The sequence below is a fragment of the Cannabis sativa genome, chromosome 1 (genome assembly GCF_029168945.1).
Source record: "Cannabis sativa cultivar Pink pepper isolate KNU-18-1 chromosome 1, ASM2916894v1, whole genome shotgun sequence".
Taxonomy (NCBI): Eukaryota; Viridiplantae; Streptophyta; class Magnoliopsida; order Rosales; family Cannabaceae; genus Cannabis; species Cannabis sativa.
This window is the reverse complement of record NC_083601.1, coordinates 13763720-13779690: the sequence shown is the minus strand read 5'-3', so window position 1 is coordinate 13779690 and position 15971 is coordinate 13763720. Positions and strand designations below refer to the sequence as shown.

At 35.4% G+C, this 15971-nt stretch overlaps 1 protein-coding gene across 1 annotated transcript; it reads left to right on the top strand.

Annotated features, from left to right (window-relative positions):
• Nucleotides 1-3239: 3239 nt before the first annotated feature.
• Nucleotides 3240-7089, top strand: LOC115704826 (uncharacterized). Its single transcript, XM_030632032.2, has 4 exons — nucleotides 3240-3486; nucleotides 4099-5218; nucleotides 6089-6257; nucleotides 6337-7089. Exons 2-4 carry the CDS (start codon nucleotides 4202-4204, stop codon nucleotides 6930-6932), a joined length of 1782 nt encoding a protein of 593 aa, XP_030487892.1. The 5' UTR covers nucleotides 3240-3486; nucleotides 4099-4201; the 3' UTR covers nucleotides 6933-7089.
• The last annotated feature ends 8882 nt before the right edge of the window (nucleotides 7090-15971 follow it).

Here is a 15971-nt window from a genome sequence, read left to right as displayed (position 1 = left end):
GCTTATTGGAAGCTCGGTTATATAGACCCATGGTCCCCCCACTAGTTGAGATAATATACTAGTAAGACTCATTTAATTGGTTTTGATTAATCAATTATAATTCTCAAATTAGACTATGTCTATTTGTGAATTTTTCACTAAGTAAGGGCGAAATTGTAAAGAAAGAGTTTTTAGGGCATATTTGTAAACTATGATACTTTGTATGGTTCAATTAATAAATATGATAAATGATAATATTATTTAATAATTATTTATAGTTATTAAATAGTTAGAATTGGCATTTAAATGGTTGAATTTGAAAGTTGGCGTTTTTGAGAAAATGAGATGCAGAAATGATAAAACTGCAAAATTGCAAAAAGTGAGGCCCAAATCCACATTGCCTAGGCCGGCCACTTTTATAGGTTTTTTCATCTGATATTTTCATTATTTTAATGCCAAATAATTCAAACCTAATCCTAGTGGAATGCTATAAATAGATAGTGAAGGCTTCAGGAAATTTACACTTTCCTCCAAAGAAAAACCTGAGCCTTCTCTTTCTAAACCCTAGCCGCCACTTTATACACTTCTTCTTCTCTCTTGAATTTCGAACCACTTAGTGTTAGAAAAGTTCCCACACACAGCAAGTGATACCTCAATCATAGTGAGGAAGATCGTGAAGAAAGATATTCAACAAGAAGGAGTTTCAGCATTAAAGAAGGAGAGAAAGAGATCCAGGTTCAGATCTTGATAATACTCTGCGACAAAAAAGATACAAGGGTTAGAGATCTGAACGGAAGGAGACATAATATTCCGCTGCACCCAATGTAAGGTTTCTCATACTTTATATGTGTTTATTTCATAATCGTTTTAGAAGTTCATATTTAGGGTGTTAATCAACATACTTGTGAGTAGATCTAAGATCCTGGTAAAATAATATCCAACATGTACCTCTTCCATGCTCCCAGGTGAAGGCATGGCCATGAAGCTTCAAGTCGAGAAGAGAGCAGTCACGAAGAATACCCTAGAAGCCGTTAATGAGATGTGAAGGATAGGGCCACCCACTTCTTTTCTCTTCTTGCGTAGCAATATTGTTGAAGTCGCCTATAATGCACCAAGGAAGGGGCGACTGAGAAGCAATTGTACAAAGAAGGTGCCAAGTGCGATCACGTAGTGCTCTGTTTGGCTCTCCATGAAACCCAGTGAGCCTCCATCGTGCATACCCAGAAATATGAACTTCAATATCAATGTGGTTATCAGAATAACCAAAAAGATGGGCTTCATTATCAGTTTTCCAAAGGAGAGCTAAACCCCCTTTCTTGCCTTGGGCTTCCACAATAAAGCAGCTATCAAATTCCAGACGACCCTTTATGCGATCTGAAACATCCTTCTTGCACATAGTCTCACAAAGTAAAAGGAAATTGGGCTTCTTTTGAACACAATGTCTCTTAGGAATTGAATAGCTCGTGGGTTCCCAAGCCCACCGCAATTCCAGCTTAGGATATTCATGATGATTGGTGGGCTTCGAAACCAGAACCCACCACATACCAATTTTTTGAGAAGACATCAACATTTACAAAAATACCATTATTTGGAATAATTGGCTGGTCCATCACTTCTTCCCCCACACGTGGGATATTTTTGGAAACAACTTCAGCACGTTTTCTCTTGAGATCCAATATAGTGAGATCCGCATCATACATAAATGTGGAGTCATTACTATGAATCACGATTCCTTGGTTAGTCTTCTCTCTTACCACATTAAGGTCAATATCCCTTAAATCACGGTCATTTACTTCTGGAATATCATTGACAATATTCTTGGCTTTATTGGGATTTGATCGTGGAGTGAATGTTGCCTTTGATTGAGGGAAAGAATTAGTTTCTTGATCGCCATCTTCGCCAGCTTCGGTACCGAAGGTTGTTGCAGGTTTCGCAGTTCGTAACCATGGGGAAGCAACCAGGAAGTTATGTCGTCTTGACGGAGCTCGCATGTCGATACTGTAAGGTTTGTCAATCTGATATGCTAGGGTATCATAGAGCTTTCCACAGAATCGTTCTGAATGTCCCATTATGCCGCATATAAAACAGAAAGTGGGAACTCTTTCATATTTAAAATTGGCATAGAAAGTATCTCTTCCCCGTCGACGGAACTTCATCCTTCTCTTCAGTGGCATATTGATATTCATACGAACATACACCCGCAAATACTCCCGCCAAACACCTTTGAAATTATTAGGATCGGATTCAAATCATGTATCTGGACCCATAAGTCAAGGTGATTGATCTGTTTTGTTCGTGAGTTGTCTCCGACCTGCAACCTCTCAATAAGAAGCTGTTTACGATCGTAACTCCACGGGCTTCCTGTGATTACTCGGTCAATGTCAATCTCGTGATAGAATTGGAACAAAAATCAATTTTGTTCAAAGATTTTTACATACATTCCTTTGACAGGTTTCCATAGGTCAGCAATCATATTTTGGAAAACTTGATAGTCAGAGACTTTTCTAGAGAGAAGCTTCCCAACAAGGCACTAGTGATCGTCAAAATCTATCTCAATCGCCTCTTCGTCTTCCCGTTCTGCCATAAAATCTTCCTCTTCATCTAAGCAAATATTGGACCAGTTCTTCTCAATTCCCTTCAATACGCCACTGCTAGAGGCCATGGTAATCACAAACGACAAACGTACTAGGACTAAAAACAATGAGAAAAAAGTCAGAATTACAAATGAAATCAAACTCTCAATCAAAGAAAGACTCTCAATCAAAGAGAGACAGCATCCATGTCAATATACATGACTTTTAACTTTTTCAAAAAGTATACTAACAGGTCCTAAAAGCTTTTTATAAATATTGAAACAATAAGGAATGATTCAGTGTACTTTTGTAGGGATTATTAGGGCATCTCTAATGAGATCAACAAAAATATTAAAATATTATAGGGCAGGTGCCCATTTAAAAATCATTCTATCATTTTTCTTCTGCCACATCATGTAGGGTGACCCACTAAATATTTTGGCAACACATGCGGAAGATGCTCTTATAGAACCACTAAATAATAATTATGTGAACAATATAATCAAAGATGTTTCTAATTTAATTTCTTTTTTTTATCTAAAAGAAAAAAGAACACTCATTTCATAATAAAAACTTAGAAACCATTTTGTTAGCCACCTAACCGACCAATTTTTGTCCAATAATATTTTAATTATTTTTAAATATTAGTACTATTATGACAATTTGTTTTTAGAGGAAAAAAAGAAAAAAGAAAAAAAAAAGTCTTACTTGACCAAGATCTATAACTTATCTTTGTGTCATTATGTTATATTTGATTCGTAATCAAAGACCCAGAATTAGTAACCCTTCTTTTATGCCAATACATAATATTTGACTTTTCAATTTGATCCATCAAGGCATCAAATATATGTATTGATCCAAGGAGCCATTAATCACAAGCCAAGCGTTTTTCTTCACCCATTTTGAATTTGTACCTGGGATTTTCTTCTTGGCGGTAATTTAATGGAAATCAAAATTTATTATTATATATTATTGTGTAAGCGTTAGTCGAAAATGGGTTTTCTTTTACAGTAGTAGTACTACTCAAGCTTTGATAAGTTCAGCACATTTAATGGAATTTGTTATTGTTGTCTTGTTGATAAGTTCAGGTTCAACACATATATCATTGTAATGTTATGAGGTTTTTAGAGTGTGAAATCATCTTCTTATGTTATAATGATACTTACTGGTTGTTCTTTTCAATGATTGTAATTTGTATATGCCAAAAAAAATGTTTCATGATTTGGTCTGTGTTGCTGGTTTTATTGTTTTATTTTGTTTTTGTGAAACTTTATCTATTCCTATGGGAGAAGTCCATAAATGATGCTTTACAGCTTTTGATTGAAATTATTGAGTTCTATATATGTACATATAAGTAAGTAATTAATCTTTTTATGTTTCCTTTTTTTTTTTTCATATATATATATATATATACATATTTAATTGGTTTATATAAACGTGCATATTCAATTTTTGGTTAGAATTTTATTTCTTAATGATTCGCTTGTATTTCTATATAGCTTCATCTTCATGGGATAGTTATTGAAATTTTTGTTTGATTTTTCAGAAACTGAGAAGAAGCTTAGGAACTCAGAAGGGTTAATTTTAATGTGTTAGATGGTGCAAATGAGTTAAGGTGAGGACAATTTTATTATACTAGCGTTACAGAAATGGAAGGTAAGCAAAGTGTCATTGCAAGACTAATGGGCTTTGATGAACACCAACCTCTGGAAGCTATCCATAAGCCACAGAGAGTACTCTCTGAGAATTATTTGAGGAAAGTTGCTTCTATTGGTGTTGGGAAGAAGAAGAATAAGAAGGAAGCCAAGGAGGTTTGTCAAAGAAAAGGAGTCTTGGATTTGTCATTTCAAAAATGTGCAACTGGAGAAGAGTCTTCAAAGTTGGATTTTTTTCAAAAACATAAGAATGACAGTGTCACATGTTCTGAGAGATTTGACTTGGTAAGACAATATGAATCAAGTTCTTCGCATATGAGAATTCTTGTTTTGAAACCAATATCCGGGAAGGCTAAGAGATTTGGAGTAAAGAATGTTCAGTGCAGTGTGGAATCTATTAGACAAAGATCTTCTGCCTCAAGGGAAATCTTTAAGGAGCTTAAAAGAATAAGAAGATGGAGGAATTTAGGCTTTCCAACAATGAACTCAAGCTTAGGATTAAGTGGTGGCGACACTCCTACATTAAAATCTGAGATTTTGTCACCTCCTTCCACTTGTTCTTTTGAGTACTCAGATAAATCAACTTTAAGCAACAGATCCAAAAAGCAGATTTGGGAAAGGTGTCTGTTGAGTGAAAAATATAAAGTTGAAACGACTTCTAGAATTAGTACCCCAGATGAGCTGATTGCTTTGCAAGATCCTAATTCATGGCCTAGAAATTGCAAGCCTGGTCTGGACCTCAGTAAGTTTGCCAAACAACAACTCAAGTGTGAAGCTTATAGCAACAGATGGTATTTGGGGCTAGAAAAGCCCCTTAATCAGGCAAGGAGTAAGATGATAATAAAACATGATTTTATAAAAGATATGGTATTAGACAAAGAGATTGAGAACACAAATAAATCCTCTGGAGAATCTGAGACTGAGAGTGAGCAATTAGACCCTACCATGTGCATCAGCTTAGAAGAAGACTATGATTCTTCTAGCCTAACTACAGATACTTCAACTCAACAGGTTTGTTTCTTTTTTCATCATAAGAACACTTTTTTCTAAAGGATATTATTGGCTTACTTAACTATGAAGTTAGGATTCCTCTTTCTATGAGTCTTGTTAACCTCAACTTAGGAAAGTGATGCTTCAAATGTATAATGACTAAAGTAAATTTTCTAGTTAGTATTTCATTGTTCAAATATTTTTATAAATACTCAAAAATAATAAAAATAATTTACAAAAATATAAATTTACTATTTCTTTTTAATAATTTTACGGATGTTAATTATTTGTTAAAAAAATAAAAATTACAGCCAGTTGTTTCTCTGCTGTTTTGAAAATGTTATTTTTATTAGGCGTGTCAATTTAAATCATTATAAGACAACACGATATGAACTTGATACGAATTATTGCGGGTTAGAGTCATAAAAAAGAAACATGTATCGAAATTAAGTCAAATTCAAATGACTCAATATTGTTATTTCGATTAGATTAGAGTTAACGCACGTGACACGAAATCAATAAAAATTGACCAGAAAAAATAAAATTGGTAAAAATGTAAAAAAGTACCATTTTATGAAAATTCCTTTGTTGTCTTATTTTATTTTCTTTACAATTGGTTACCGTGCTTAATTTGTATTTTAGTTGTTTTCTAATTCAAATTTCTCATATCTATTTTGAGTGCGTTGAAGTTGCATTTGTCTCCCTTTCTTTATTTGATTATTTTTTGAAGTTTTATTATACGCTTCTGCTTTGTTCTTTTTCTGATGCATTATGTAGACTATATAGTTATTGATACACGATAATTATTTCTTGAAAATTTTGATAGTTCATAGTATACATATTAATGTTCATAAATTTATGACACTTTTAAAAATGGTTATGCAATTGCAGGATTCATCAACTGGATTCCAAGAGGAAAGTTCTGTTTTTTCACATTGCTCCAGCATTGAACCAGATTCTGTGATGAGTTTTGAGGAACCTTATCAGCCTAGTCCAATTTCTGTGCTGGAACTGCCATTTAGCTCTGAAAGCCTGGGAAGAGTCAAGGGTGACATTTGTGGTAAGCTAACTAGATAACATCACTATTAAGATTCGTTTTGATTTTAGTTCTTAAACATCTCATTTCTTCTTTGTCCTAGACTTGAAGAGACAACATCAACTTCCAAAATCAAAAACATGGTACAAAGAAGAATCTAGCATGGTGATCTCAAGTGATGATGAAACTGAGAATGATGCTTTAATGAAAGATTTTAAAGTTGAAGAGAGTAGGAACATCTCTTATCTTATCGAATTGCTAAAAGAGGTAAATCTTCTTGGAAAGAACATTGAAGAATTTAGTAGCTGGGATTCTCTAGAATTTCCAATAAGTGTCTCAGTGTTTGAGACCTTAGAAAAGAAGTATGGTGATCAAATGTCTTGGAAGAGATCAGATAGACTACTTTTATTTGACAGCATAAACGCAGGGCTTGTGGAGATTATCCTGCCCTGCATTGGTGAGCCAACATGTGAAATGTCTGTGTCAAGAAGGTTGAGCCCCATTCGTGATGCCATGGAAGATCTCTTGAAGCTACTTGTTGGCAATGAAAAGGAGTATGACAAGGCCAAGAACTCAAAAGAAATAGTGATAGGAAGTGAGTTAGGAAAGATAGATTTAGGAGATGAGATTTATGTTATTGTTATGGAAATTCAGAGATTGTTGTTTGATGAGCTTGCAGCAGAGCTTTTTAGTATGTAGAGTTTTATTTCAACAACAAAAAAAACATACACAGGACATTCTTTGTTGAGTTATGTTTATATATAGTTTTGGCACATCATTTTTGTAAAAAGAATCCATTATGTGTACAGACACTGCAGAAGTTTTGATTTGATATAGTGAAATATTTTTTATACTTTCTCATTTTTTTTACTTTGTCTTAGCACCTTTTTCTTTTTAATTATTTTTCCTTGCATATGCATCTCTACGCTATATTTTGTATTCATACCATTATTATTTTATGTATAGAGTTCTAAAAAAATAGAATCAATCGAAACTCAACTGAATTTGATAACCACTAATATGAATGAACTAGAGCAAGAAGTAAAGTATGGTACACAAATATTGACAATTGATTTGGTACCATATGGTATGGTGTCCAATACCATATTGTGATTGATTAGCGATTTCTTATATTATTTATTAAATTAAAGTATGCAGGATTCAAATATTTATTTACACCAATAACAATATATCACCTCTTGTAGTGCTTGGCATCATAAGATACTCCTTACTATTTCTTATAGTGGTGGGACCCATATATAATATTATAAATAATTATTAATATTTTAATAGGTTAGAAACCAGTTTGTCTAGGTAAGTTTTTTTTTTTTTTTTGAATGGAAAATCATAACTGTATTAACCATTAACCTCAGCTACCAACGAAGGTAGCAAATCAACTGGGACAGACCCCAAATTAAAACTCCAATCAAGATAGAATAAGGAAGCTCTAGCAAAGTTATGAGCCACCTTATTAGCTGATCGCCTAACAAAAAGGATAGAAACATGTTGACTTTCTTTCAATAAAGCCTTACAATTGTTAACTATTTGACCAAACATGGAAATCATATCAATTGAACTACGCAAGGCTTGAATAAACACTAAGCAATCGGTTTCAAGAACAACTTGGCAAGATCGATTTTGTTTGATCCAACTTAAAGCTTCCTTAACACCCAAAGCTTCCACAAATTTTAGTGTAGCCGACCCTTGATAAAGCTTGGTAACTCCTTCGATTAACAGCCCTGTGCATTGCGAACCACAAAACCAATCCCAAATCGATTCGTGTCAGCAAATATAGCGCCATCAACATTAACCTTAATGTTATTTTCACTTGGTGGCTGCCACTGCTCAGCCCCATCACCTAGCACGAAGCCAAGACTTGGGTAAATCACAGTAGAACTATGAGCAGCAAGTCATTGATTAAGGTAAGTTTTTGCTGAAAAAACTATACTTTCTGCACTTAACAATTTGTTGTTCCAAACCTTGTCATTCCTAACATTCCATATTGACCAACAAAGAGCAATCAAATGTTTTTTCTGATCTGAATCTAACACCAGAAAGTTTGATACACACCAGTCCAAAAACGCTGCATTATTATGCAGCAGTGTCCCGATTCCTTCTCTGTTCCAGCAAAGTTGAGCAGTTTAACCAGCTAATAAATTAATTTATTTTTAATTTAGTTCATTCGGTTATGATATTATTAGTTTAATAATAAAAGTTGCAAAGCTTTATTTAAGTTGGCAGGTTCTTTGATAGAAGTATTGCAGGTGGTGGGCTCGGTTTGTTAGTTAGGAGGGTTAAATTATAGAGAAAATTACACTACATACTTCTTTTATATTGATACCTTTAATTTTTATCTCATCTTTTGAAATCTATTACGTTAACCTCTTTTTTTTTTCTACTAATTTTCCCCTAACATTTTACGATAGTCTCAATTTTTCTCTAACCAAAATTTTGCCCTTTAACTTTCCCATAAATCTACACATTCATCTCTAACCAAAATCGATCTATTATGTTTGAAACTGTGACTTGGTTATGTGAGAGTGTGAGTGTAATTTAGGTATAATACTCATAAAAAGAGATATATTTGAATTAAATTTTATTTAGAGGTAAATTTGATTAATGCATTAAAAAAAAGATATTCCTCAACTTCTCCCAAAATTGTATTCCCACTCATGATTTCTGGTGGGCTTTCTGTAATATTTTTATAGTGCATAATTTCACGTATTGAGAACATTGTTTAGTGTACTATAGTATATTAAATTGATGCTTTAGTTTTTTAATCAAAACAATTTTTTTTAAAAGTTGAGTTGGAGCAGTTTCAGCTTTTAGCTGTAGCTTCTCTAAAAATTCTTCAAAAAGCTATTTTTTAACTGTTTACTAAACATATTTTTATCACAACTTTTTCACAATGCAGCTTTTAGCTTTTTCAAAAGTTGTGCCAAACATGACCTTAGTACATTAGAATTTTGATTGACCTATCTGATGGATGAGACATGCATATATGCAAATATAATCATTTCAACTGTTTTTGTCTTTTTGATATAAAACTTTTTTTTAAAATGAAATATTATTATCATTAGGAAAATTTGCCTAAAAAATATCTATTTTATTTGTTTTATTGCTAACAAGTATTCAATTTTTAAAAATTAGAGCATTAATATTCAAAACCTTATTTCTCTAAACTTCGCTTAGTATCCACTAAATTCTGTTAGTTTAATAGTCACGTGAATAGTCTAAATTATTCCAATTTTATGTTATTTATTTTCACCTAATAATTATTTAAAAATAAATCTTATTTGTTAAAATGAATCAAAACAAATTAAAAATATTAATAATAAAGAAACCTAAAACAAGAAATCCCTCCCAGTAGTACACTGAAATCCAGACCCAAAACTAGGAAATCAAACCCCTTGCCGCCGATAAGGTTATTTCCATCAATCACGGCAATCCTAGAGCTGTCTCTCCAGATCTCACAGGTCGGGTCAATACGACAATAGGAAGCTCTCTGCATTAGTTGAGTTCTCAATTGTTCCGAGTCGATTTTACAATCTGTTGCTGCAATCCACCTATCTCAATTGAAAAATCTCAGCTTCCTAGCCATTAGATGAAACTTCTTCTCTGACAAAATACCTACGACACTTAGTCACCTCTGCAATCTCAGAACTCTCGACCTGACTGTAACCAACTCGTCGGAGAAATCCCATGCAACATTGGAACGTTACCGAGCTCCCTTCTTGTAGGAATTTACTTGGTGAAATTCCAAGTTTAACCTACACCACTCAAGAAATATGTCAAAACGACAGGGACAAACTTGTCCCAGAAAAATTCAATTTAAAACCCCAATCAACGACAAAGAAACTTTGGTCGTTTCTCCTGCACGACAATGGAACTTGTCGTTCTCACCAACACGACAGATCGTTTGATCCCAAAACGATCTGTCGTTCTTCTTTGAATAAAACACGAGGAATCAGAGCAAACCCTAGCTCATTTCCTCTCTTCGAACCTTCGAGAGTCTCAGAACTCTCTCTCTTTCTCTCTGCCTTCTCTCTGGTTCTCAAACCCTAGAACCAGAGATCTTCCTCGATCTCTTGATCGATCTAACCCAGAAACTCACCCAGAAACACCACAGAACACATACACAAAGATAAGCCAAAAAACACAGTAGTTTAGAGTAAGAATCAAACACCAGAAATATAGAGGTTCGCCCTAAAATTAGGGGTACGTCCTCTGATGAGCTCGCCTTGAAGATCGACCTCAGATCTTGCACTATTTGAAGGAATATTACAACAGGTGAGAAATCCAGTCACAGATCGACTGGTATTTCTAATGTATTCTCTCTTTTGATTTCTGTGTTTATTTCTCTCTTATTTTCTGATTTCTCACACTAACTTTCTTCTATTTCTTGTGCATGGACTTGAAACATCATCTGGAGCTGAAAACCTTCTCAGATCTGGTAACCTAGGGCTCTTGCTTCTGGTATATTTGATCTCTCTACCCTCTGTTCCTTTTATAGTTTTAGTTTAGGGTTGATCACAGAACTAGGGGTTAGTTACAACTTCGGTTGTAACTAACAGCTAGTTCTTGATCCACTAGAGGCAAAGCCACATAGGATCTCTTTTCTGTTGTATTCTGTTTGTATTTTATCTGTATTTTTTTTTTCACTTCATCTTGTAACACAGTAATAATAAATATTACAGTGAGATCTAATTTAACAATTTCCACCTTAGATCTCTTCTGTAATGTTTATTATCATTGTGCTTCGTCTTCAAGGGTCTTAGCTCATAGTGGTAATGGTCATTTACCATTACCAACCCCTAACAAGTCCAAGCAGTGCTTGAACTTGGTTAAGGGTAGCACCTTAGTACCGATATCAGAAGGATTCTCTTCAGTGGGAACTTTCTCTATTTGTACAACCTTCTGAGTCACTTTATCTCGTATAAAGTGATACTTGATTTCCACATGTTTGGTTCTGTCGTGAAAGACAGGATTCTTACACAAGTGGATACAACTCTGGCTATCTAAATAGATTATAGGTTCTTCATCTAGTAGTTTAAGTTCATCTAGTAGTCCCTTAAGCCAAATGGCTTCTTTAATAGCCTCTGTAACAGCTACATACTCAGATTCTGTTGTAGATAAAGCTACAACAGGCTGCAGTTGTACTTTCCAGCTGATACAATTACCCCATAGTGTAAAGAAATATGCAGAGGTAGATTTTCTACTATCTCTGTCACCTGCATAGTCTGCATCACTGTACCCAGTGATCATTCTGCTATTGTCCCTTCTCTTGTAGTTTAATCCCACTTCTGTAGATCCCAATAAGTATCTTAGTAACCATTTCATAGCCTCCCAGTGTTGTTTACCTGGGTTAGCCATGTACTTACTTAGTACACTAATGGCATAGGCTAAATCAGGTCTAGTACTGACCATTAGGTACATCACTGATCCCACTGCACTTGAATAGGGCACTTCACTCATAGATTCTTTCTCAGCTATAGTTTTAGGGCATTGCTCCTTGCTTAGGTAGTACTGATTTGTCATAGGTTGCTTAGTTTGCTTTGCATTAGTCATAGAGAAATTCTCTAAGACTTTCTTTATGTAGTTTTTCTGATGTAGCCTTAGTGTCCCATGCTCCCTGTCCCTAGAGATGTTAATGCCTAGGATCTTAGCAGCCTTGCCTAAGTCCTTCATCTCAAATTCTTCCCTTAGCCAACCTTTCATTAGGTCAATCCTGGTCCTTTCCTTGCTCACAATGAGCATGTCATCTACATACAGCAGTAAGTAGATGACTTCATCAATTTTAGTGCCTTTGTAGTATAGACAGGTGTCATAATAGCTCCTAGAGAACCCCTTCTTGATCATGAACTCATCAAACCTTTTGTTCCATTGCCTTGGTGACTGTTTAAGTCCATACAGGGACTTAATCAGTTTGCAAACCAAGTCTTCTTTGCCTTTTTCCTCATATTCTTTAGGTTGTTGCATGTAGATTTCTTCCTCAAGTTCCCCATGTAGAAATGCAGTAGTTACATCCATTTGATCAACTTCTAGGTCAAATTGAGTAGCTATGGTAAGTATAATTCTTATGGTTTTATACTTAGCCACAGGTGAGAATATCTCATTAAAATCAATTCCCTCTTTCTGTGTAAACCCTTTAGCCACTAGTCTTGCCTTAAACTTCTTAGGATCTGTCTCATTAAGTCCTTCCTTGTGTTTGAAAAGCCACTTGCATGAAACTATGCTCTTTCCCTTAGGTTTCTTCACTAGTATCCAGGTTCTGTTCTTTCTCAGAGATTCCATCTCTGTGTCCATTGCCTTGGACCATTTCTTGGCATCTTTATCAGTCATAGCTTCTTCATAGGACTTAGGTTCTGTCATTTCCACTCCCATAGCACAGAAAAATGCATAGGCTAGCACTTCTTCCCAAGCTGTGAAGCTGAATCTCTGTGTAGGTCTAGGAACCCTTCTAGTTCTGTCTCTGGTCAGTTGGTAATCTTGTATTGCCTCATTTTCTTGTCCTTCTTCAGTAATAGGTTCCACCTGAATGTTGTCATCCTGAACTTGGTCATTTCCTTCCAAGTTTTCATCTCCCTGAGTATTTTCCACCGTTCGGTTCCACCCGAACGCATTAGGTTGAGTGTTCCTTGTTTGCATGTCCACAGATGTGCCTGCAGGGTTAGTGTCTAAAGTAGGACTAGATATTGCATTATTATTAGTAATACAAGGAAATAAATCTTCCTTAAAAACAACATCCCTACTGTTTATAGCTTTAAACCCTTGTTTCTCTCTTACCCATAATCTGTAGCCTTTAGTGCCTTCAGGATATCCTAGAAACACACATTTGAGAGCTCTAGGCTCTAACTTACCAACACTCTGATGTGCATAGGCTGCACATCCAAATACTCTTAAGTTTGAGAGATTAGGAGGCTTACCTGACCAGATCTCCTCTGGTGTCTTGAAATCAATGGCACTGGATGGACTTCTGTTCACGGGTATCTCGTTAACACTGACCTTCTCCCCAAAATCCTTTAGTAAGTCCAGATTGCAATAATAGGCACCTGACCTTATTCATCAAGGTCCTATTCATCCTCTCAGCTACCCCATTCTGTTGAGGAGTGATTCTCATAGTTCTGTGCCTTTGAATTCCAACAGAGCCACAATATCTGTTAAATTCATCACTGCAAAACTCTAAGCCATTGTCAGTCCTTAGGGTTTTAACCCTTTGATTAGTTAAATTTTCCATTAGGGTTTTCCATTGTATGAATTTAGATAAAGCCTCATTTTTATGTTTAAGTAAAAATACCCAAACTTTTCTAGAATGGTCATCAACAATAGACATAAAATACACATTTCCACCATGTGTTGGAGTTTTCTCTGGTCCCCAAAGATCAGAGTGAACATACTCCAATATGTGCTTAGTTTTATGAATACCAGTTTTAAACTTTAACCTATGATGTTTACCTAGGACACAGGATTCACAGAAATCCACTTTACTTACTCTGTCCTTACCCAGTAGCTTTTGATCACTCATGATCTGTAGTCCTTTCTCACTGATATGCCCCAGCCTTCTGTGCCATAGAACAGCTTTTAGGTCTTCTGGATTGCTAGTGACTGCATTGTTGCAGTGAGTTACTGGTTCTCCATCTAAGTAGTATAACCCTTCATGTTTGTGGCCTTTGATTATTGTCATAGCACCCTTACTTAGCTTAATTGAACCTGCTTCAATTTTGCTAACAATACCCATGTCATCTAGAACACTTATAGAAATTAAATTTCTAGCAAGATTAGGGACATACCTTACACCAGTTAGGGTTCTAATAATTCCATCAAACATTTTAAAACTTACATTGCCTGAACCTTCTATATTGCATGTGTTGTTATTTCCCAGAATTACTTTGCCACCATTAGAATTCCTGTAGTCAGTTAGGATTTCCCTGGAATTTGTCATGTGAAAAGTGCACCCAGAATCCAAAATCCAGTCATCTTTGAAAGATGTAGATGCAACATAGACTTCACCACTATCATAGCCATCTGAATAGTTTGCTTCTTGTTGCTTGTCACTTTGCTGTTTGTTTTGATCTGATCTTTCTGGAAATCTGCCTCCTTTCTTGTTCTTGTATTTGTTGTTGTAGAAATAGCAGTCTTTCTTGTAGTGTCCAGGTTTTCCACAATAGAAACACCCTGTAGAATCACCAGAATCTCTTGATGGTGATCTACTCTTTCCCCTGTTTGAGTTTCTGTGATGATGTGTGCTATTATTCCTACCCCTGTTCTGGTAGGGTTTCTTGTGAGATGGCCTTCCTCTACTTAGGTTCATTTCACCATGTCCAGAATTGGATTTCTCACTCTTCATCTCTAAGTCTTTAGATTTTAGGGCTGAAATGACTTCATCAAGTGTGATTGAAGTCCTTCCATACTTGATTGCAGTCTTTACCTCTCTGTATGAATCAAGCAATGAATTCAAAATGATTATTGCCTGATTTTCATCACTTAGAGCTTCATTCTCTCCTGAATTTGCCAATTCAATATGCATTCTGAGAAACTCATCAAGATTCTGATCTAGGGTTTTAGTGTGACTCATCTTGAACCCAAAGATCCTCACCTTTAGGTAAATCTTATTAGTCAAAGACTTCTGTTGAAACTGTTCTTCAAGTTTCTTCCAAATCTTGGCAGGAGTCTCTTCTTTATCAACCAATCTGATAATTGCATCAGAAAGATTGAAAATTATGATTCCAGTAGCTGTTTCTAACAGCTCTTCTTGCTGTATTTTTGATGTGTTGTCTGGCCATTCAATAGGGTCTTCAAGAACCCTAAGTAGTTTCTGTTGAGCCAACAGAGATCTGATCTTCCTTCTCCAGATCCTGTAATCACCAGATCCATCAAAACGATCAATGTCAACCTTGATATTGCTCATGTTAGAAAAATCAAAATTAAATTGAGTTGAGTTTAGAAAGATTGATTTATTATCAGTTTGTGGAATTTCCACAGGTTTTCCACTGTCCACAACTTCTTGTTGTGTTTCTTCTTCTTCTCCCAGTCTTTGTCACTTTCTTGATTCTTTCTTGAGTTGATTTAAGCTTGAACCAAAGCTCTGATACCACTGTAGGAATTTACTTGGTGAAATTCCAAGTTTAACCTACACCACTCAAGAAATATGTCAAAACGACAGGGACAAACTTGTCCCAGAAAAATTCAATTTAAAACCCCAATCAACGACAAAGAAACTTTGGTCGTTTCTCCTGCACGGCAATGGAACTTGTCGTTCTCACCAACACGACAGATTGTTTGATCCCAAAACGATCTGTCGTTCTTCTTTGAATAAAACACGAGGAATCAGAGCAAACCCTAGCTCATTTCCTCTCTTCGAACCTTCGAGAGTCTCAGAACTCTCTCTCTTTCTCTCTGCCTTCTCTCTGGTTCTCAAACCCTAGAACCAAAGATCTTCCTCGATCTCTTGATCGATCTAACCCAGAAACTCACCCAGAAACACCACACAACACATACACAAAGATAAGCCAAAAAACACAGTAGTTTAGAGTAAGAATCAAACACCAGAAATATAGAGGTTCTCCCTAAAATTAGGGGTACGTCCTCTGATGAGCTCGCCTTGAAGATCGACCTCAGATCTTGCACTATTTGAAGGAATATTACAACAGGTGAGAAATCCAGTCACAGATCGACTGGTATTTCTAATGTATTCTCTCTTTTATTTTTCTGTGTTTATTTCTCTCTTATTTTCTGATT